The sequence below is a fragment of the Uranotaenia lowii genome, chromosome 3, assembly GCF_029784155.1.
Source record: "Uranotaenia lowii strain MFRU-FL chromosome 3, ASM2978415v1, whole genome shotgun sequence".
Taxonomy (NCBI): Eukaryota; Metazoa; Arthropoda; class Insecta; order Diptera; family Culicidae; genus Uranotaenia; species Uranotaenia lowii.
In genome coordinates, this window is record NC_073693.1 from 53,110,127 (window position 1) to 53,135,126 (window position 25,000).

The window sequence follows — 25,000 nt, forward strand, 5'->3', positions numbered from 1 at the left end:
ATACCTTCTTAAGTGGAATTTGGTTCAATTGCTCGAATAGTTCTCGAGCTATGCAATAAAATAGTGTGGAAGCCCTTTTCTATCTTTCCTATCTCATCACTAGAAGAATTTCGTATTCAAATCCCCTCCCATGCAAGGTTTGGTTCCCTTTGCTTGATTAAATCTCGAGTTATGTGAACAATTGTAAAGGAGCCCTCTCCTTCCTTCCTATCTCCCCACTGGAAGGAAGGAGTGGTACCATATATTTTTAGAAATATTCCTCGTACCCAAATATCCTCCCATACCAAATTGAGTACAATATGCTTAATCAGGTCTCGAGCTATGCAAGTATTTGTCTTTTGTTCGGGAGACCCCCTTCTCTTTTCCATTTGAAGGGAGCGGTCTCAAATCACCATGGTAGAAAAAACCGTGCTCAAACCTGAGACCTTATTCATTAGAAGTGCAACCTAAGAACTAACAGATGAGACATGAGACATCACGCCTTAGACAGGAACCTTGAGTCATGTTGTTTACAGGGTGGCAACGTGAAAGTGATACACTTTGTTTATTTAACAAAACTCAAATCAGTTTTTATTTCTCTACGCAACCGATTTAATCATCTATAAGTAGTAACATTTTAAACGAACTAGGTACATGAGTTCAACATTTTTCACTTTGGTGACGCTTTTCGAAGGCTTTGCAAACCGCACGTACAACTTCACCGAACGTTTTAAGATGTGTTTAACCCAAGGTTGCCGAAAAAATTCTGATTTTTTGTGATTTTACCCAAAAGTTCTGTGATGGTTTTCTGTGATGGAAACAGCATAAATTTCGTTGGAAAGTCATGAAAAGTTGAGGTTTTTACTTTTAACTTGAAAAAAAATCAATAAACTTATCATTTTTTTCCAAAACTAAGTTGAAAAATCTTAAGTTATGTTTACATAAAAATTTTAATTCTGGAAATACGTACAAAATTTAAAAAAAAAAACCTATGAAATCCTTGTATGTATATGTAGATGAAAATTTGCTCAAAATTCTGTGAAATAATTGATTTTTCTGTGCTTTCGGCTAACTTGGTCCAACCTCGAATCTCCAGATATTGAATTCTAGTGAATTCAAACCCGCTGCCGATGCAACCCATTCAGAAAAACTAATGAAACAAGGCAAATTCTGTTTTTTAATTATTTGTGAACGATCAATGCTTTATGCACTGGTGTTGAATGCTGATGGAAGCAAAAACTGTCTTTGACAAGAAGCATTATGCGTATGACATCAGACCAGAGAAGTGAAACGTCAGTCGTGAGAAGTGTGATGAATTGAAACATAAGAAATGAGACTTGAGAAGTGAGAAACGTGGCGCGGGAAGAAGGGAAAAAAGACGTGAAGAATGAGACGTAAAAAGTGAGAAGTGGGACTTGAAACCTCTGACTTCTTTTTACTTACGCCTTATTTCTACTTCTCACGTCTCATGTACAAACAAGGTGACAATAAAGATCCCGGTCTTTTAACCCTAATCCACTTTTGAGTGTCAATATGACACTATTTTAAGTTTTAAGGCTTGTAGCTTTTTTCAGACGCATAAAAAAAAACAATTTCTTCGGGGCCCCCTAATGAATTCATTTTTTTTTTATTTTATTAATCCTTTATTTGATATGGCTCAATCCAGTAGGTTTAAGGAGCCAAGATTGAAGTTGTTTTTGCACTTTTTACATTTTATTGCATAAACTAGAAATTAGTAACAGATAGAGAAAAAGTTCACAGAATATTATCGATAAGTTTAAAGAATAGATAAAGTTCGGAAAAGTAAGTTAAGTCCATCGCAGCCAACACATCTCTTACAGGTGCATAACGTTGCCTTCCTTGGGCCCGATGGGGATCTGTTAATTTCGCTCTGGCGATCAAGTGGACCTCGCAAGACCAATCCACATGGTCAATGTCGTGATAACCATGGCCACAAGTACAGAGATTGGTGCTAGACAGATTTACACGAAACAATAACGCGTTTAAGGAACAGTGATTCGACATGAGTCGGGAGAATGTTTTAATAAAATCCCGGCTCAAGTTCAAACCCTTGAACCATGGTTTAAGCTTCACCTTTGGGATGATCGAATGAAGCCACCGGCCCAACTCATCTGTATTCCATTTGCGCTGCCAATTGAAGAGAGCATTTTTACGTACTACAAAGAAAAAACTCGTTGAAGGAGATTTGACGCTGATAAATATCACATTCAAGCGCACCCACCTTTGCGAGAGAGCCAGCCTTCTCATTGCCCAATATTGAGCAATGTGAAGGGACCCAAACAAAGGTGATGGAGAAGCAGCGACCAGATAAAGTACTCAATTTTTCTCGTATCTTCTCGAGAAAGTACGATGAGTACTTTCTCAACTTCATTGAACGAATAGCTTCCAGTGAGCTTAGGCTATCCGTTACAACATAAAAATTACCAACAGTTTGTGAGGCGATGCTCTCCAGTGCCCAGTTGATAGCTGCTAACTCTGCTGTAAATACTGAGCATTGAAACCGAGACTGAAGAAAGCGCTAAATGTTTCATTGAATACTTCAAATCCTGTTGATTCATTCAGAAGAGACCCATCAGTAAAGTAAATTTGTTCAGCATTGACGTGCCCATATTTAGCATCGAAAATCCTACCTAATGGATTCATGAACTCTTTAATTTTGCATCATTAAATATGTTATAGACGCTGCCTAAAAGCCCAGAGAAAAACTCCCAAATCAGACCTTGAGTGTCAATTTGACACTCCTGAAGAAAAGTAGTCCTAAATCGTTTCCACTGCTATCATTTTTTTTAAAATACATCAATATTTAGAAACATTTTAATGTCAGTAAAAAATGTTCCGAATATTTTATACAGTTATATCCACTTGCTTCCTCGCAATTGAACTTCTGAAGAAACATCCCTTACTAAAACTACCGTACGTCACATATGGTTTACTCCAAAAAATATTCCTTTAGTGTTCATGAAAGCTGAGGTTAACATCAAACATCGAAAACAATTTTCACATTTTTTTCAAATTTTTGACGAACAAAAATTTAAAAAAAGTAGTTTGGTAGTTTTCATTTCAATTCTTGTAAAAACTGTTTCAGAGAAGGATAACATTTCAAATTTCAAAAAATTACCGCGAAATACGCAATTCTCTACGTATCCAAAATCTAATGATCGCAAAATGTTGGAAATAACATGAATTTTGTAGCCGTATTTTTAAAACAATTTTCCCATCTCTTAAACAGTTTTAACAAGAGGTGAAATGAAAACTACGTTTAAAGACTACTTTTTAAAATTATTGTTCGCTAAAAATGTGGCTAATTGTTTTCTATGTTCCATGGTATAGCTTTTGACTTCATATTTCAAGGAATATTTTTCTAAACGAACCATACGGTAGTTTTAGTAAAGGTTGTTTTTCGGATTTTTTATTTAGAAGTTCAATTGCGAGGAAGCGAGTGAATATAACTGTATAAAATGTTCGGAACATTATCAACTATCATTAAAATGTTTCTATGGATGTATTTATGAAAAAATTTGATTGTAGTCGCAAAGTTATATCGTTTCAAACAAGGAGTGCCAAATTGACACTCCAGGGATCATAACAAGTAAAAAAATTAGGGACGGACGAGAGTTAAAAAATACTTCAACATTTTTTTTATGGTTCGACTTTTTTATGAAAAAAGCGAACCTGGGTCTCTAGAAGACCTCTTTGGTGTTTGTTTAGTGTAACTGCAAGACCAATTCTTTTAACCAATCAGTGGTGCCCTACTGAAGCCGTGCACAACGGAGCAATTTACTCTAGATAGATTAACATACTTAGCTTGCCAGATTGCTGGATATTTGACACAAAATTTGGGAAATGACCAGTCTGGCCCGGTTGCCCAGATCTATTCACTCCTTTTCCAAAATCAGGCAATCTTCTGGATTTGATTTATATTTATATTGTACTTGTTATTCATCGATCAATAGGAACAACATGTTGAACATTGTTTCAGCAAATATAATTTTTGTCAGTTACCATCAAGAAGCCATTCACCGCCCAAAATCATCCTTTTGTGTGTATTTCGTAAAAAGAGGGATGTTTTTCCCAAAAATAAAACTTCTATTTGCTTCTATTCTGTGTTGGCATCATTTTTCGACCATTTCACTGAAAAAACATAACTTAATTATGCTAACGCTAGCCAGAAATAAAATATTTGGTTTTTCGTTTCCGGTCAATTTTTTAATTCGACGCCTTTTAGCGAACTGAGCATTCATGTGCTCCTGATGCAAAAAGGGTTTTTGTTTCCTAAAAAGTACATACTTGATCTTAAATCGACTTGAAACGATAGTTTTATTTTTGTAGAATAGATTTGCATTGGAAAATTTTCGATTTTTTCAACAGTTGTTGTTTTTTGGAGCGTTTATGTTAGAAAATGATGTTTTATCGCTGAAAGTAAACGGTTACTTAAGGCTGTTTGCCGGGAATCATCATTTTGTCAGTCAACGCACTTTGTTAAATTTGTACAAAATTTACGGGAAAAATTTCACAAAATGTATTCTCTAAAGATCCAAAATATGGTTTTGACAGCTCCTTACATGAAAAATACTAAAACGAACCTGTTCCGTGTTGTTACGGTAGTTTTTCCTTAAGAAAACAGTATCGGTAACGGAAAAAGTCGAGTGGACAGTAATAGGGCCAGTTGAACTCCCCCAAGTTTAGTTAATTATTTTGAATAGCGTACATTTTTCGCATTCCACTAAATTTTTTATTGATAGTAGAGCAGTTTTGAGATGTATTGGAAAAAAAGCGATTAAAAATCTGCCATCGTTTAGTACTCCTCGAGTATTTTTCAGCACATCTTTCAAAATCTATTGTCGTTTTCGTTGAATTCCCACAGGCAAAGTGTCGGCGGCAAACTTCAAAATCAAACATAATCGGTGCATTTTTATATGCATCGTCCTGGGTGACGATTTTGTTAGTTTATGAAGAAAAAACGCAGCCAGTTGCAAACAAACGAAAACGTCGATAAATTTTCAAATTTTGTTGAAGCTTGAAAATGTCAGAGTATGATTTCAAAAAATAGGTAAAACTCTTTGATTCCATGATAATTTATTTATGCCATTTATTTTTTCTGCTGTTAGGAACTGTAAGAACCGTTTTAGAAAACGAAAACAGGATACCGTTGGTATCCTGCATCGTTTCACTTATCATGTTACTTGTAAAAAATTAGCCACGAGCCAAACAAGTTAGCCTCAGCCGAGAAGCGTGCAAACGAATAGCGTCACAAGTTAAAAAAAAAAACAGATCCTACAGGCTGCTTTTGAGCAGAATTTTTTAGTAAATACAATGGTTGATTTGATAGGAACAATATCAAGCTTTTTTAAGGATCTATTTTTTCATTGCCCTTTCATAAAGAGCTATAAACTTTAAGATTAAAATCGTCAATTTCAGCTTTAGATCATTTCGTTCAGTAGATTGAACTCATTCTTTTGTGAGGCCTATGCAAATGCAAGTTTTTTATTCGGGAAACGAGCTTGACCACACATACGATACCACGAGAAAGTTAAAGTTTGTATCCTTGCAATGCGTCTGCATTCTACTTACAGCATCAAGGAGATCCACCAAATCTGCGTCAAGGGTGATCTTGAGTCACATAAAGCGATGGGAGCCATAATTTCCCCAACCTGTCCAATCTTCTTGCTTTTTAACGCCTTCCTCGGCCGACCAGAGTACGTCGTCGTTCCGTTTATGGAGGTACTTAAGCGCTTTAATTCGGTCACAGCAGCCCAAATTTAAATACTACATCCACTAATCACAAAACGGTCACACCGGTGGCGAATTTCTGTTTTTTTTCTTCGTCTTCGGGCGGCATTCTCACAGTTAGGTTTGGAAGCTAGGAATTTTCCACGGGATGGTACGGTTTATTTGCATAGGCCGAATAAATACGGTAATAAAGTACACGCGGCCGCATTCAGTACACACTGTAGATAGTAAGTCAGGTACCTATATTTTAATTCACATGAGTCAGGATGGGATTACTTGTGTTCAGTCTATATCACCATTTTCTGGATTTACTTTTTTCGGCAATTTATTTTGGAGGATGTTCGAAGAGCAGAGCGATGACCGTACCCGAGCGCGACAACAGTTCAACTGCTGATAGCGCGAATTAACAACGATGATGATGGAGGCGCCAAGATGAGACTCGGTTTCTTATGCAAAATTATTTTCCGATCGCACAGTGAATCAAAAATCGAATCGGCTAGCGAAGGCGTACATATCGGTTTGAGAAAGCTGTAAAAGTTGATATTCGTATGGTTTTGTTTAAACTTTTAGTGAAATATAGTCTAGTATGAACTTGACAGTTAATGCCAAATCGGACTGAAGCGATAAATAAGTTCACCTGTACTTTAAGACATGTCATTATACAAGTTCTTTTTTGTCATAGAGCTGCCTTTTTGAAGTCAATACAGGGTCCGGCGATTGAACTGCTACGTTACTTCAACAGTAAATATTTCGTTGCACACGAAACAGTATTGAACGACCCCTCGTCGCTTTGTTTACATTAAGTCTTAGCTATCATTGGATGTAAGTGTTACTTTTGTAATCAGATATTATCCGGAAAAATGGATCTCGAACAGAAACGTAGCGCTATGGTTGCCGTGTTCCTAGCTGACAAATGGCAAAGGGACATAGTTCGTGAGCTGTCCGATATAAGTGTGTGCAGAAGTTTTGTATACCGTACAGTCAAAAGATACCTGGAGACCGGAAGTGCCAAAAAACGGTATGGTGGGGGACGCCGACCTACTGTGGTGACACCTGCCATGGCGAAGATCGTCAAGAAGCACCTTAAGAGAAATCCTCGTCGTAGTGCCACTAAAATGGCAGAGGATCTCAACATATCGGATCGAAGTCTCCGTCGGACCCTGAAAGATAAACTTCAGACCAAGCCCTACAAGATCCAAAAGGTTCAAGACCTTAAGGTGAAGCAGAAAGAAAGAACGGGTAAAAAGAGCGAAGGCGCTGCTGGAGCGGGCCGCAGAAGGAAGGTTGAAGAATATCGTGTTAACCAACGAGAAACTCTTCACCGTACAGCAGTTCGTGAATAAGTAGAACGACAGAGTTTGGTTGCCAGACAGATCACGAAGCCATGCCGACTTGCTGACGACCACCCGGCGACAGAAACCAGCATCGATGATGGTTTGGGCCGGACTCCGCTGGTTTTTGTCCCTGAAGGAGTGAAGATCAACCAAAATACATATCAGGAACTAGTTCTACAGAATGTCTTCGAACCGTGGGCACGTCGACATTTTGGTTCCACGGATTGGGTTTTCTAACAGGACTCAGCGCCGGCTCCCAAAGCGAAGAAAATCCAACTTTGGATTGCGCAACATTTTCCAGGGTTCATTTCGAGCTCCGGCCACTCGGAGTTCGCCAGACCTGAACCCTATGGACTTCGCTGTTTGGAGTATGTTGGTGTCCGAAGTCAGCTCTAAGAAACATAAAGGTGTGGAGATCCTGAAGCGACATCTCGTGGCAGCCTGGGATAAAATACCACAAGAACACCTGCGGACCTCATACGATGCGTTCCTCGATCGTCTGCGGCGAGTGGTTAAACTCTAGGGCAAACAAGTCGAAGTTTACCAGTGAATTTTGAAAAAGTAATTTGTTTTCAAGAGAAATTGAATGAATTTGAAATAAAAAGTTGTTGTTTTGATCAATTTATAAATATGTTTATTTCAATGTAGCACTTCAATTGCCGGACCCTGTAAGAACAACTTCAAAATTAATTACAGCTTCGGGACAGTTCCAACTTTTGATCGCTTAAAAAACACTAAAAGTGCTTTGTACCCATACTTTCTCGGCTAAAATTTGAATTTGATTGATCATCGTCAACTTAAAAAATGTATTATTTCAGATTTGCTAGAAGAAATCCAGGAAAAATCCCATAAAAACTTAAGCGTCGCTGAGTGACCCCTTAAAGTGGACCGATTGAGGTTAAAGTTGACTTGGGGCCCTCTGCTATTTAGGCCAAGAAACAATTTGAGCCCCCAAGGTTTGAAATCGGCAACACACTCCTTTCATTTGTTTTTTTTTTATTTCAGGGTTTATCCTGTCCTTTTTTAACACATGTAAGTTTAAAGCTTTTATACATGTGAACCAACTGTGCCAAAGGGTGGCAGCACAAGAACGATGTCTAAAATCTATGCATACTTTTGATCCTGATTAAACTCAATTTCCGCTCTACAAACCTTCACTCGTTTTCACATTAATTTCAGAAATGAGTTCTGTATTGAAGCGAATTATCTGTTTTTAGCATTTTGGTTGGCACCCTGCGGTGCATCGTAATTTGTTAAACGATGTAATGCCGGTTTGTCCCGGTTGTCTTCAGTTCAAACGCTTAGGTTTATTTACATTTACTCAATCGTAGTTTCTATCTACAGGGTGACAGTAAAGTTTCCGTACTTAAAAAAAAAGTCCTAAAAATCGTTACCCTGCTTAATAATTAATCAAATCGAAAAACCTGAATAACAAGCAACATTCTATATGGCACCTTGGCAACAAAATCAAATAAGAAAAAATCAAGAGTGGATTGAAATTCCCTCCCACGACCTAAATACATTCATTGGGGGCAGTTCAGATACCACGTGGACAGAAAAATGAGATTTTTGACACCCCCCTCCCCCTCCGTGGACAAGCGTGGACATTTGGCAAACCCCTACCCCCCTCCCCGGATGTCCACGTGGACAGATGTGAAAATGTTTTTTCTTCTCGTTTTTGGATTGATTTTTTTCGGTGATTCAATGAATTAACTGCCGTGTAGTTTACGTTTCGGTTTACTTATTTTATTTCAACCATCTTCAGAACTAATTTTATAAAAAATGAACGGAAAAAAAAATGTTTTAATTAATTAATATAAACTTTCTCATCTTTCCTATCTACTATTTTTCGCTTACACTAATAGCGAAAATAATAAAATAATAAAATAATTACACCCGCTGGGGCGGTCACATTGATTTTTTCTAGTCACTGTTGATGCTGCTGCTGCTGCGGCTCGCTGTCGACTGAATGTGTTCCGTTTTGCGATGTAGTTCCATTTCCTCTTTTTCCCGCAGCTTTTTCCACAATCCGTTGTACACGCTCGAGATGCCTTTTGTGTCCTGTTGGATGTTAACTGCACGATTCTCTCGCATCTTTATGTGCAGTTTTTCAGCTATCCGACGGTGTGTTGTATTTGGGATTCGTTCGAGAATTCTCGTTTTCGGGAAATCAAACACATGACCGGGGCCGTTTTCCAACGCATGCTGAGCTAGGCCTGTAGCTTTCTGTTTTAGACGCACGGTGGTTTCGTGTTGTTTGATGCGTTTGGCAAGAGTTTGCGACGTTTGTCCGATGTACTCATTTCCGCAAGCGCATGTGATGGCATAAACGACATTTGTTTGTTGCATGATCAGAAAGCTACAGGCCTAGCTCAGCATGCGTTGGAAAACGGCCCCGGTCATGTGTTTGATTTCCCGAAAACGAGAATTCTCGAACGAATCCCAAATACAACACACCGTCGGATAGCTGAAAAACTGCACATAAAGATGCGAGAGAATCGTGCAGTTAACATCCAACAGGACACAAAAGGCATCTCGAGCGTGTACAACGGATTGTGGAAAAAGCTGCGGGAAAAAGAGGAAATGGAACTACATCGCAAAACGGAACACATTCAGTCGACAGCGAGCCGCAGCAGCAGCAGCATCAACAGTGACTAGAAAAAATCAATGTGACCGCCCCAGCGGGTGTAAAAAAAGCTATTAGTGTAAGCGAAAAATAGTAGATAGGAAAGATGAGAAAGTTTATATTAATTAATTAAAACATTTTTTTTTCCGTTCATTTTTTATAAAATTAGTTCTGAAGATGGTTGAAATAAAATAAGTAAACCGAAACGTAAACTACACGGCAGTTAATTCATTGAATCACCGAAAAAAATCAATCCAAAAACGAGAAGATAACAACAACGGTGACTTAAACATTTAAAGAAAATGTTTTTTTTTTTCTTTCAAAAACTCATTTGACTATAAGAAAACACTTCTTTTGCCTTTTTGTTATTAGAATGACTGATCAAAAAAAGAAATAGCATTACCTAATATAAAATAATTTTACAAAAATTAAATTTATTAATTATCATATTTATTACTTGCTTTCAAGTGGTTTTTAATTGTTTAAACATAAACTGGATAGCTTTGTAATTTTAAGATTCACACAGTAAGTATGTCCACGTGGACATGACCCAAACCCCTACCCCCCTCTCCGTGGACAAGCGTGGACATTTCCATACACCCCCCCTCCCCCTAAGTTGTCCACGTGGTATGTGAACGGCCCCTTGCTCGCTGGCACTTTTTCCGTAAATGTCGTCCTAAACCGTAAAGAGTTTTAGTTCATAGTGCATTGTTTACATCCTGCAAGTTTTAAATTCCTGTGATCAAAACTCGCAGAAATGGAGTCGAAAGAACAGCTCGTGTGTGATAAAATCTTGCGCATTCATCACGAGATCAAGCATTTCTCGCACCGTTCCATCGCTAAAACGTTGGGAATCGCGAATTCCACGGTGTCGCGAGTGATTAAGCGGTTCGAGGAACGATTGGCCACCGATCGGAAGCCCAGAAGTGAAGGAAAAAGTATTCCGTACAACACCAAAAATCACAACCGCGTAGTTGGGACCTTCAACCGAAACCCGAACGCCACCGTTCGGGATGTGGCTAAGAAGCTGCACCTAAGCCGAAGTTTTGTTCGAAAGGCCAAAACTAAGGCTGGGCTTCAAACGTTCAACAAGGTACTGACGAAAGTTGAATGCTGCATCATGAACGACGAAACATATGTGAAGGCCGACTTCAAACCGATCCCCGGCAACCTGCTTTTCATGTCCAAGGATAAGTTTAGCGTTCCGGAGCATGCCCGCACTCAGAAGATGTCCAAATTTTCGAATAAATTCCTGGTTTGGCAAGCCATCTGCACATCTTTCGTGACCCAGTACACGATGACCGGACGGAACGGTGTACATGAAAGAGTGCCTCCAGAAGCAGCTGCTTCCTCTCCTGAAGGCCTACAACATCCCAACGATCTTCTGGCCGGATTTGGACTCATGCCACAACTCCAAGGACGTGCTGAAGTGGTATGCGGACAATAAGGTAAATTTCGTGCTAAAAATGTTCAACCCTCCTAACACTCCGGAGCTCCGTTCCATCGAGAAGTACTGAGCGATTATGAAGCAGCACCTTCTTAAACGACCTGAGGTAGTGAAGACAGTCGAGGAACCGAAAAAAGTATGGGTTTACATGCAAAAAACGGTTGATTCACAGGTTGTGCACAATCGCCGGGGTCAAGGCCAAGGTGCGACCATTTGCGTATAGGCTGTAAATACAATACGAGTAAAATGGTAAAATGAAGTTTAATAGTTATTTTTTAATCCCTGAAAATTTGATGGCAATAAGATGAAAACTCAAATGTTGCGAATCAATTTTGTGTGTGGCAATTTCATCGTAGACACCCTTAATCAGTGCCATTTTAGGTCATCTCCAGTATCACATCATAAAGCTGAGAGTTTCTCCTACAAGACAGATAACATGTGATGGTCTTTAAGCTATAGCTTTTTACAATGACAATAGTTGATTTGCAGAATTCGTCTAGCTCCGAAAGTTCTGAAGCTGTGAATCCATCCGGATCAAAGTGCTGAGTTGTGCACGACTTAAGTTCGTCACGAAGGATCCGTTGCTGAGTTGTTAGATATATCGTTTTTACAGTTACACTCAAAAAACAGCACAGAGGTCCTTTCAGGGACAGCCTTTAGTGGTAAATAAGTGACTCAGTTGCAGAGGTGCAAAGAGATCCCTTCATGCTTCATGCAGCGTCGATTCTAACAGCCCGACGACGTCAGCTACGAAAGAACCATCTTACAAATTTGCCAAATGATTCTTTCTCCGACAATTGTGAAAATCTTGGCATTGGTGAAGAAAACACTATGAAGAGGTGAAGTAGCGAACAGCGTCGAAGGCATGTTCCACTTACTGTAAAAATTACGAAGGTCTACCGAACTATCCCTGTAGTATTTTTTTCGGTTTAAACTGATAGCAAGGATTCCAAAGAATGTTACTATTAATTCTAGAGTTTGTTTTGATTAGGTCGCTGCTTAAGTTTTGTAACAAATCTTCAAATCTTGTATTTCAAACGTGACTCAGAATTGTCTGAATAATTGATCACATATACAATAAAAGATGAGAATTATGTTAGTAATATGTACAGTGAGGGGCAAAATAAAGTGTCCAAATTATTTTTTTTCAATTTCTTTTATTTTTCTGGTTGAAATTCAACGAAAACGCATTGTTATTATTTTTTAAATATTGTTTATTATGTTCTTTTCAATTTTTGTTAATGTTGCGCTGTTAAAAAAAAGTTTTTCTGATAGGAAAAAAAACAGTTAATATTCCAAAAAAACAGGGGCAAAATAAAGTGTCCAGATCGGTACAGCTTCAAATTGATTCAAACTAAGGCAAACAAGAACGATTCAATAACGGGTATGGCCTCCTTCGGACTTCAACACCTCCTACAAGTGCTTCGGTATACTTTCAACAAGGTTGTGCAAGTGTTGTGGGTCGATTTCCTCCCACGCATGCTCCATGGCATCAAAATAAGTATTTTTAATTTGTCACACCAGTCTTATCAATCAGAGCATCGAGGATGGCCCACAGATTTTCGATGGGGTTCAGATCAGGACTTTGTGGGGGCCATTCAAGGGGTTTGATGCGGCAGGAACGGGAAAATGACTTCATCAGATTGGCCGTATGCTTCGGATCGTTATTCTGCTGTAAAACGAAGCGCTCTTCGAGGCCCGTCTTGATGAGGAATACCTCGAGGTTTTCCCGCAGGATATTGGAATATGACTCAACTGTCATGATTCCGTCAATTTTTACTAATTTGCCCACCCCACCCCAAGAAAAGCACCCCCACACCATCACGTTACCTCCTCTGTGCTTGACTGTTACTTGGATATGGCGGTCTTGGAGCTCCTCACCCGACTTGCGCCACATATGATCCCGCTTCTTCCGGTTGAATAGCTCGAATTTGGATTTGTCGTCCCACAACAATGTTTTCCAGTACTCGAGCTGTTTATCGGCGTGTTCCTTGGCGAACTTGAGCCGCTTAGCCTTGTTCACCTGGCTGATGAAAGGCCTTCTCCCTGCGATATTGCTATGATACTCCTTTGCATGAATGCGGTGGCGGACAGTACGACGCAATACCGAAAATTGGAGCTCTTCCTGTATCTGCCGGATCGTTATTATTGCGTTTTTCTTCACTTCAAGAATGATTTTCTTGTCCGTTCTGGCATCTGTCTTGGGCTTCAGTCCTCCTCCTGGGCGATCCATCTCCGATCCGAACGTTTTCATCTTCTTCATGATTTTTGATACCGCTGTCTTGCTGATTTCGTAGTGCTTGGCCACTTCCCAGTGCGTTTGACCGTTATTCACATCACGAACAACCACTTTCCGGATGGACAACGGAATGGAACCAGAAATTTATGCGTTCTCCATATTTTACAGCTTATTCGAATGTAGACACCTGTTTGAAGACTCCAGAGCCAAGCCAGTTGTTTATGAAACGTCAAAATACACAAAATAAACAAATTCGAGGGGCCTCGCGATGGAAACTTATCGAAATTATATTGATTTTTGAGTTAGACACTTTATTTTGCCCATTTTTTTTGGAATATTAATTGTTTTTTTTCTATCAGAAAAACTTTCTTTTTTTACCAGCGCAACATTAACAAAAATTAAAAAGAACATAATAAACAATATTTTAAAAATGATTACGATGTGTTTTCGGTAAATTTTACCCAGAAAAACAAAAGAAATGATAAAAAAATAATTTGGACACTTTATTTTGCCCCTCACTGTACATGCCTAAATGTAATGTTCGGTAAACAAGTACTTACGACCTTTTGCATTACGTTTTGGGCACAAACGTCCTTTCGCAAATTGATTGGTTTTATCTTATAGAAAGAGGACTTACGTTTTAATCCTTGAAGCGTTGTCTGCGGGTGATATGCGCTCTACAGAATTAGTAAGATAGCTTTGTTAAAGTCTCTAACATTGGAGTGGAGCAATCTCCTAATCACACAGGTGCTGCAGCTTATAATCTGTGCTACGAGGGACTGTGCATCAGGTTTCTATTCAACTGGAAATGGCCGATTACTACCTGTGACTATGATAACATTCAAGGAGTGCAGAAACCGCAGAAATAGCTCATCCGAAGCTTCTATGTTGGCTGCCACTGTTCGAAGAAAAATTATCAGGCTGAAAAAAAAAGTTTAAACATAAAAGTAACAATTATTGCACTTACCTTGCAATGCATTTCCTTCCACAATGCAAAACGTCGCAAAAGCCAACATGTTGCTTTCCGTCTTTTTGCATCACGGCAATCCAATGCGGCTCTAAACGTTGTTAAAACCAGATTGCACTACAAAATGAGAAAGTTATTATCCGTTTTAAATTTCAATCATGTTCTTAAATTAATTTATTGATCAAATGAAACTAAATTTTTACCTAACGTGTCACCCTGTATACAGATTAGTGTCTACCGAGAAACCGATGGTCCTTTATTTGAACAGCAAAAAAGAAAAAGGATCAGAGTGATAAATTTCTATCACTCGGCTAGAGATAATAATACTCCATAAGGGGCAGATAAAATTTCATTTGAGTTCGAGAAGAGCGTCGCAACTGCACGAGCCGAACAGAATATTAGGCGCCAATTCAAATGAAAGAAAGGCTGTTACAGAGTGGAGTTGCTGCTTACATCTCATCGTTTGATGATAAAAGTTGAAAATAGTTTTTCAATATGTAGCTGGTTTGGATTTTTTTATTTGAGTTTTAATAATAATAGTTTCCATGTTTCGGCACACATAAAACTGATTCGTTTTAATTATTCGAATCGTACGACACCATCTAAGGATGTGAATGATGAGCAATAAGAAGCTGCGATTTCATATTATGCCGATTTTGCATCCGATAATTGAAGGTGTTAAATGGTAGGGCAAATTCACGGAAGCACACCGATTGGTTCGGGATTTGCACCTCTTAATGCGCGATGAAAATGTCCAGCCGCCTGAACTAGATGCCCGATGCCAAAAATAACTCGTCGAACGTTGGCGAATGCTTTTAGCAAGTTGACAAGCTTTCGTTGTCAAATTTATGGATAGCGAAAATGTTGGACAATTGATGAATCGGTTTCATGAATGGTTTTTGAACAAGAATTCACGGAATTTCATACTTGTACGTCCCCTGTTTTAATTAACAGTTAATGGAAATTTTTCGGCTTAGTATTTACCATCCTTTTCTGGTTTTTGGTTTCCCATTGTAAGCAGATTCTAAATTCCCTACGCATCATTTATTCATCGACTTCAAAGCCGCATATGGCACAATCGACAGTGACGAGCTACGGAAAATCATTGACGAGATCAGGCTTCCGAAAAGTACTGGCGAACGACAGTATTCTTGCGAACGTCGCACATGCACCTCGATGAAAGCTTCCCGAATATTTCTTCCCCGACAGTTTTAAAAGGAGCGGTCGTGCGATGTACAGCGATGTTTTATCTCATGCGAGAGTTTGTACGTGGGTATGAAAGGTTTTAAGTTTCGTGACAGTTTTGGGAATATCTTCGTGACAGTTTTCAATGCGTTGAATTTCGTATGACAGTACTACTTACTCCGTCCGACTGTAGCCGAGATTCGCTCGGGCCGAGTTAATTTCGAACGAACGTATGAATTTTCCTTTTGCTTGAAGTTACTGCAGGTGGTGATCACCCCAATCACCCTCCCCTTCCCTTTTCGCCTAACCTGTGCCGGCACAACACATCGCGTTACGCGCCGATCGTATGCTGCTGCTCGGTGCGAATAGATGGCTCTTTCGATCTATTCGAACCGAGCAGCAGCGCATACGATCGGGCATGGGTACGGTATGGGCACGACAGCCACCCGTGACAGTCCTGCCCAAAACTGTCACGCCCTGCAGCCGACAGTTAGGATGAAATTATTTTCGAAACAGGAGACATGAAAAAATGAGAACCGAACTGTCGGTTGGGTTCGCTACAGCTTAAAGCACAACATTTTCGGTAACGCATGCTTTGAGCCGATTGTTCAGATACAGCCTGGGTTCTCGCACGTGTGCGATGTAGCCGAAGCGTTTCGATTCGTTACTGACGGTACAGCAGCGAACCGAGTGGTAAGAAAACCCAGACAGTTTGTTTGGCAAGAAAAGGCTGTCATAGCAAAGCTGTACTGTACCGCAGACAATGGCATCAGCCTCGAGATCCGGCGGTGAATGATCAGTGGAAGTCGTGCGTACTATGGACTCCACAAGCAACTCCGGTCGAGAAGGCTTAGCCCTCGCACGAAGTGTAACCTGTACATGATTCTCATTAGAACGGTTGTTCTCTACGGGCACGAGACATGAATATTGCTCGAGGAGAACCTGCGTACACTCTGAGCATTCGAGCGACGAGTGTTGAGAACCATCTTTGGCGGCGTGAAGGAGAACGGAGTGTGAATAAGCTGGTTGGACATATTGCGAGAATGGCGGACGAGTGCCTTGCAAAAAAGCTGTTCGCTACGAACCACGAGGCGAAAAGAAGGGCAACGAGTAAGGTGGTTAAACCAAGCGGAGCGTGATCTGGTTTTGTTTTTTATTTGTTTCGAAAACTCACAGTTTGTCTTGTAAATTTTGTTTTCGTTCCTTTCCGATTACCAGCCGTAGGCCGACCCTGAGACCTAATCAAAGGAATCTTCTGCGACTGAGCTTAAATTATCCGGGAGTTGCTGGCCAAAAGTATCACAGGACTGAGAACTAAGGATCTCTCATCTAACGACTTGGTATTCGTCCTTTACTCAAGGCCCGAGACTGGACCTCTCCTCTTACGACTTGGGGTCTCTGACTCCGCTTGTGTTGGCTCGAGACCCTCTCCTATAAATAGGTAAAGTCTCATCTCTGCAGCCTCCATCCCAGGGAGCGTCTTCTGCTCAGATACTCCCCTCAACGAAGTATCCTACATTACGTACGCGAAATACTCAGTAGCGAAGTACGCTGATGGTAAAGTCTTATCATTGCACAGTGGTGCAGAACATCAATCTAGCTGTACGAAATAATTAAATAGCGCCCAAGGATGAAGTGATAGATGTTTGATGTCTTCAGCAACATTGTTCAGTTTTACATGGAGCATATTCTAGTAGCAAAATTTTGGCTGAGCATATTCTAGTAGCAAAATTTTTGCCGAGGGGTCCACCGATAGCGAGATAAAAATGCTAAATTAGGGCTTTGATGTCTACGACAAAGTTCTTTATCTGATCAAAATATATAAGTTTAAATCTCTTGAAAAAATAGTTTTTTGAACCTGACACGTTGTAGATTGGATAAAATGGTTCGCTGTGTTTGAAACAAAATTGTAACAAGACACGATCTACAATTGTTTAATACATTATGATGGGTTTAGAAGATGCTGAAGCTCTGTTGAAAGCATTTAGTATATTTTATTGGCAATTTTTGAAGGCTCGTCCATCGAAAAGTGCACATTTTCGCAACACCCCCTTTTTTGTGATTATTTTTGATGACAAGCGGAACCATTTCCATTCGAAATTAGTGGGGAAATCGGTGGAACTAGTGGAGATGTTGAAGTTGAAGTGAATAATTTTGGTAGCCAGAAAAGAGTCTGATAATGTAGTTGTCAAGCTGGGGCATATAGGTTCACGGAGTGAAGCAGTTGCGGACAATCGATAGCGTTCGTAATGATATCATAGACAAACATTCGTTGTAGATAAGTTCTCCTTTGGCTTAGCGACGGCAATGATAATAGACCACTTCTATCGGAGTACGGTGGCAATCGAACGGGATCTCGCCAAGGCAGATGACGCAATGATAAAGTGTCCAAACTGGTGCGGCGTATTCCAAGACACTGCGGACGAGTGAGCAGAACACAGTCTTTACAGCATAAGGGTCTTGAAAAGGGTCGAAGTAGTCGAATGCAGCGGAAGCTCTGGTTCTGAAAAAGCTTATACATTCACACTTTTCGGCATTCACTTTCGAGGCGGGAATACTCTTCCCCCAACGATTTAGACTGCGGAAACGATATAGTCTTATCCTCGCAGCCTCCGTCGCAGGTAGCACGTTCTACTCAGATCTACGCGGCATACCTAGCAGTTCGGCATACGTAGAAGGTCTTATCTTGGTATGCTTAACTGCTAGGTTCGAAGCATCCATGATCAATTAGGAACTGTGTCATACAGAAATCCACCTCACCATGTTTGCGAACAATCCAAAATCCGACGTTAGGGATGATCAAGCGATGGGGCCACCGGCCGCTTTGCAAGCTGTCCCACAGTTTCTGCCAGTTGATTGTCGAGGCAGCCTAGCGTGTCTCCGTACATTGGGCATGTCTCTGTTCTCGTAGCAGAAGATATCTTCCTCCAACAAAACCGAGATGGACATGACCCCCGCCAATACTCCAGCCGCTACCGAGGATACGGTTCGGTACCGGCAGATTCATCAGCCGCTGTACGTGGGACCCTCTGCAGGTTACACTGCCTGTTTAAGGATGCCATACCATATCTCAAAATGAACGAAGTCACGCTCATAGGGCCCCTTCTTCTGCTGAAACGGATCGATGTGGTGTTTGACATGATACGCGTAAGGGCAGCCGTTGCATCGACGTAGTTCGTGAAGCTCAGCCGGTCGTCTTAGGTATTTGATCGCACGGTCTAACTGCAATCGTACTTCAGTGTGCAGATTGAAATTTGGTGACCAGCACCATCTAGGTTTTGTGATGAGCCAGACGCAGGCTTTTGAAGCGCATATAGTGTTCCACCCTATCGATCGCTACTGTGGCGAGTAGCTGAACTTCTTTCGTGAAAGGGCCCAACGCTAGGAGAACCACATTATCCGCGAATCCAACTAGTCTATCTCCCGTAGGGAGACGCAAGCTTCACACGATATTCCATATAACTGGGCCTTTGTAGGACAACTGCTGAGACGCCCATTGTTTAACTTCGTCACTGGTCATTTATTGCAGATGGCGGATGCGGAAGTAGCAATTCAGCATCCTACGAATACATGCCGGGATCCTCAATCTGATGAGCGACGATGCCATCGCTGTCCAACTGATGTTGTTAAAGGCGTTTAGCACGTCAAGAGTGACTACTGAGCAAAGGAGGTCCTCTCTTCTGCTTTAGTCTGGTTTTGTATGCTACCTCGATGCTGGACCGAATAGCATCCACCGTGTTGCGGCCTTTCCGTAAACCAAACTGTTCGTCGGAGAGACCGTTCTCGCATTCTTCGCTGGATCACCTTCTCGAACACCTTGCCAGCTGTATTCAACAGGCATATCGGATGGGTCGCCTGGTGACTCAGCTATGCTCAATAGATGGATTCATGTTGCTTTGGAGGAGTTTTCGATGTCGACATTCGAACTCGAGTTCAGTTCCTCCGACGTCAAAACAACTAGCGAACCCTTGATGTGACTAAACACTAATTGACCGTAGTTTAACAGGAATCGCAAAAGGGATTGTCATCATAATCATCACTCTGCTCGGATAGACATTCAATTTTTTTTATTGAAATTTTCCCATTCATTACCATCCTTTATCTCATGATGGGTTTTACTAAGTTTATCTTTACACGTATTAGGGAATGTGAATGGCTTGGTTTACTAACAAAAATCGTTACAGAACATCGCGTTTAAGCTTAGTTTTTTTCATCGTTTTCCAGAATAAAATCAGACTATTTCTATTGGACGGTAAGGCACGAACGGATATGTCAAACTTTTTTGTTTATCTAAAACTTACGACTACATTGGACGGACGTTGACGTATTTATTAAGGCGCATTGAGATTTCTACGGTACGAGTTGAGATTTTTTTGTAAAACGTCATTTAAAATTCTTCTTCTTCAATCCTATTTTTACATAGTAACGCTGCATTGCACAAGTAACTTCGTTTACAGAATTCATTGTGCAAGTTCTACTAACATTTGAAACACTGTAATAAACTTATTTGTAACTTTTTGTTTTTTAACCAAAAAAAGTATGAAAATTAAATTTTACACCGTGATTTTTATGCATTATAAAATATCAAAAATAAAATGCAGAAAACAATTGATTCCATAAAATCAAATCGAAAAAAATCAAGCAACATTTTGAAAAAGAAAAGATGCTTTGTGCTGAAGTTTGCGTCTGCCCTTTTTCGCACTAGAACAACAATTTCAGTAAAAGTGCTGCCAACGATACTAGAAATGCATTTAAACTACCCGTGATACCTCCGGTAGCGTTTCGATAAATCAACCAGGGAAATACTTTGATGTAGTTCTCCGTTTCCTGCCAAGGGTTTTCGCCGTCATCGAAGTGCATCGGACATTGATCCCGCTCTCTTTCATACTCGGTCATGTCTACTGCAACGACGGCACCTTCGGTATAATTCCAGGAAGTTACATCCTGTTTAACATTACAAAAAGCTCCCACCGCTTGGGACATGAGAACGCGATTCAAATCTGCTCTCTGATAGACCCAGCAACGGTACTTGGACAGCGGATCCAGATCATCGTAGGTAATTAGATACGACTTAAGATTTTCTTGCCAAAAACCAATACATTTCATGCGATAATCTGGATCGCTGTAGATATCAACCGGTCTACCGAGATAATCGACGGACAAGCAATAGTTGGCATCGATGGCCATCTCTTTCTGATCGGTATCACAGACGGAAAAGTCGGAAATGTTTTGCTTACAGCGAATATCGGGACGAGGACTCAACGTAACACCACCAAGAATTCGTGTCTTGAAGGGTGATTCTCCCTTTTGTGTAAAGTTAAACTTACCCGCTACAGGACAACGAACCGGAACAGGCTTGGCGGCCAAAAACAGATCATAACGCCATTCCTCCTTGTTGGGGAATTGCACCCAAGAACATACCGTGCTGAAGTCATCCTTGATAACAGCCAGACCCTTCCTGTATCGGATCACGTTATGATGCCGCGGCACGAAATCGAAACAGATGAAATCTTTCTGGCAACCGTCCACCGTTAATCGAGCCATCATAATACGACTATCACGCTGTTCCCGACAAACGTAGATGGTCCTTCGGTATCGAGCCCTATCCGGGTAGTACGTTTCAATGATATGCGTTTCGTTGATTGTTACTTCTGCGTCTACATTAGCTGTATTGACCCATTCTCCGGTGAAATTCTGCGGGAAACGGCATCCCGGTTCTACAACTTCCGATTTGACCGGCGTCACCCGATATCGCTCAGGAGACTTTTCCACCGTTTTCAGAGTATTACATTCGGCCGTAATGGAAGCACCGAAGTAGAGATCGTCGTCACGATTCTTAAGGAAGCATCGATACTTTTCGTCCTCTCGCGATTCCTTTGTATTGACTACGGCAAAATAGTGGTTTTTGCCGATAAACCAGTCTCCGAGGCAACTGAACTCCACGACTCCGTTGAAAGTTCCATCCATTCCCTGACACTGTTTGTAGGTGATGTTGAACTTTTGGTTCTGAATCAAAAACTGAGTACCGGGCGTCTGGCAGGACTGGATCCGAGCATCGGGATTGTCACACTCACCCGTGAAGCGGAAACGATTCTAAAAAGGTGATTTAAATTATAGTTTTATCCATATTTAGCTTCTCATTAGTTTCGAAGTACTAACCTGATAGGCAAAGTTCCAAACACCTTCCAGAGACGATCTACAACTTATGGGAACGAAGTTTTTGTTGAACAAAGTAATTAACTGTTGATCTCTTCTTAGACCACGGCAAATCCTCTCGATTGTGGGTTGTGCGTTTCTTTCCAACGTCACACAGGGAGCTAAGAATAAACCAAATCATGCATAACGTGTTTAAATACAGAGGATTGAGAACATACTTTCAAATTTCTCGAACACGTTCAGCGTCCGCGGGAACGCATTAACGCAGGTGTAGCAATCGCCCACACCCTTGAAGATCAGGGTATGGTCGGATCCGTTCCGGCTGCTGGCTATGCATTCTCCCCGAATGCGTCCCTGCTTTGGATTGACCCGTTCATAGGACGTTTCGTCAACGGTGGTTGTTGTGGGCTCACCCGTTTCCCAGCTGAACCACGTTCCCTGGAGCACTTTCGGTATATCACAGAGCCTGCCCTGCCGAGCCGTTGCGACTGGGAACATATAAAAATTAATTGGATTAATGCCACATTCATGAATAATTGAAAAAAAAGTCCGTTTCTGGTTATAAAATTGAATATAAATAAGTTTTGATTTAAATAATTTTTTTCTTCTCAGAAAAATATTGACACGCCCTAGCAAATAATTCGATGGCAAGGGCGAGGGCGTGTCTTGGGTTAGCTTCAGGTTTTACAAAACATTCCAAAACGCTGACTTACCTGATAGGCACGCAAAAAGCAAAACCACCAATAGATTCTGCTTCATTTTCACTAGCAAATGCACATTGAAAGAACCCTAATCGAAACCAAATTAAACTATTAATTCTTAAAAATAAAGGACCGATCCGAGATTGATGTTATGCACTTGATTCGTTGATGGCTTTTGTTAATGAATGAGGGAAGCGCACACAAACGCATATACCCGAACTCACGCGAATGAATCACTCTGACGGTTTGTCGCTGTCATTCGCCGCAAACAAAACATTATCTGACAACAGCGCTAATTTGTATAAGTGCGGTGAGTAGCTTAACTGTCTGAACACTGAAAAACAAGAATATCAAAGAATGAGAAGTTTAACGCCAGAAGTGTTCTAGTTTCATGTGATAATGCGTATGCATTTTTTGTGGATACGTTTTTAAATGATATTGCTGCATTAACTGCAATAGATGAACATAGTTTACAGTCAACTGAGGAACAATTTATAGCCAACATGTAAGAATTTAAAAATTTAAATTAAAAAAAAATCTTTTCAACAGATCTTATTAGACACAGATTCCAAGAACGACTCATTATAATTCATTTCTGCCCTGTATGACCGCATTATTAGTGAATAACTTTATCACAGCTAATGTGTATTTCAATCTAACCGTGTACTACTGAACAGCAAGGACGCATTTTCCAAAACCATCAGAGCCAGATGGTTAAATTGGCGCTAGTAGCAGTTACAATGATTTCCAACAAAAATGATCCGCGATCCCGCAACCAAAACAAACCGCGTATATAGCGCACGTGCGTTGATAGTAGAATTGGTAGAATAATATACATGAATTTTTAAAAACGTTTACTTCAATCCATATTTTTCCAGTAATTTCCAATCTCTAAAATGGCAAGAATTCAAATGTTAAACTTTTGCAACAAATCACAATCAGAAGGTAAGTGAATTAATTTACTTATGGTCACCAAGAACAAGCGTATGCATTGGCGACTACCGCATGTAACTCAGCTTATTTGGTACTCAACAGCAATGCTTATCAAGACATCAAATTTCAAATTCTATTTTAAATTCTAGAAAGTTTAAAAAATTCTGAACTTCACGTTCTCATCAACAACTGCAGCTGGAAGGAATGTTTCGAAAGCGAAGGGTTCAGATTTAACCCCGACAAGCTATCCGAGACAGACCGTGAGGATTTACTGAAGGCGGCAATAATTGCTTTGGGTGCCTTTATACAGAACAATTTTCTGGGTCCCAAACAAACCTGCGAAAAGGCAATCACTATTGTCGAAGGTATTGATTACCGAGACAAGCTTAGATCCGATGGAGAAGAGTTGAATGTCAACGTGTTTAGCCCAGAGCTGTTATACATGTGCAAAATTATCTTCGATGGTCTGGTACTGGCTGATAATGAAATTGAATTGGAATTCGATGAAGCTGTTTGGTATTTGCGATTTTTAGTAACCTATCAAAGATGTTTGGACGACTTAACTCATAGCCTTTACGTTAAATTTGACCGTTTGGTAAACTTTTTGGAAAGTCGTTTTGATTCATTGGATAATATGAATTGGAAAATTCAAACTCATTTGGAGATTCTTCAAGGATACATTCTATTCAAACGTGTTTCCAAATCGGCACGATGGATGACCCGATTGGAGGAGTTGAGCGGAATAAAAATATCGATTGAAGGTGTCCTTGGTGTAAGGACAAAATACCAGCAGAACCCACTACCCCAACTAACCCTGCGAACGGAAGGGTCGGATGCTCTGGGACTACCCTCTTCGAAGGAAACTCATGGTCATGTGAGCTTACCGACTGTACTGAAATTGGATGATGATTTGCGTTTGGAGAAGGTGCAATTTGTAGTTGAGCACGAAAACGACTCCGTTCAGTTACCGAGTCTTATTCAGCAAATCGTGCTTACAAAAGTGTAAGTTACTGTAATTTATTTTGATCGATTTTTAATCTTTATAAGTTTATCTTTTTTAGATTGTACTTGAAAGTTTCTCAGCCAAAAGATACTCTAGCAGATGAAGAACTTAAACCGTACCTCACCTCGTTGCTGTATCAGAGCCACGGTCCCTGGTCAACGAGAGTTGCAGCATTGTTCATGAACATCGAACAAGAGGCCAACCACAAACGAACTGTAGATCGTTCGCTGAAACAGTGTGAGGAGCTAGTATCCCTCCTAGAATCGGCCCAGCCAACTCCTATGGCAGATCGGTTTTCTTTAGCTTTTTGTTCAGCTTTAATTCCACGATGGCTCATTAAGGCCAGATTAGGCGATTTGATGATTAGCTTGGGCTTGATCAAGTCTGCTTTAGATTTGTTTTTGGAACTCCAACTGTGGGAGAATGTTATTGCCTGTTACAACCATTTGGAACTACGCCACAAGTCGGCTGAAATTATTCGCCAGGAAATAGACAAGAAACCTACGGTGACACTGTTCTGCTTGCTAGGTGATGCCACTGACGACATCGAATGTTACCGGAAGGCATGGGAACTATCCAACGAGAGCAGTGCTCGTGCCCAGCGCCATTGGGGAAACTATTATTTCGCGAGGAAACAATATTCGGAAGCAATTGTTCATTTGAACAAATCGATCGATAT

General features: G+C 40.5%; 2 protein-coding genes across 2 annotated transcripts; one reads left to right on the top strand and one right to left on the bottom strand.

The window, feature by feature from the left end:
* Positions 1 to 19,578: 19,578 nt before the first annotated feature.
* Positions 19,579 to 22,576, bottom strand: LOC129754323 (uncharacterized). Its single transcript, XM_055750302.1, has 4 exons — positions 22,398 to 22,576; positions 21,903 to 22,172; positions 21,688 to 21,845; positions 19,579 to 21,621 (listed from the first exon to the last, which is right to left on the bottom strand). Exons 1-4 carry the CDS (start codon positions 22,441 to 22,443, stop codon positions 20,230 to 20,232), a joined length of 1,866 nt encoding a protein of 621 aa, XP_055606277.1. The 5' UTR covers positions 22,444 to 22,576; the 3' UTR covers positions 19,579 to 20,229.
* Positions 22,577 to 23,161: 585 nt separating this feature from the next.
* On the top strand, positions 23,162 to 24,998 carry LOC129752187 (tetratricopeptide repeat protein 27-like; the record flags this gene model as incomplete). The annotated part of the gene is made up of 3 exons (XM_055747978.1): positions 23,162 to 23,330; positions 23,468 to 24,320; positions 24,380 to 24,998. Coding segments are annotated over exons 1-3 (1,521 nt in total), but the record flags the coding sequence as incomplete, so codon positions are not given.
* Positions 24,999 to 25,000: the final 2 nt, after the last annotated feature.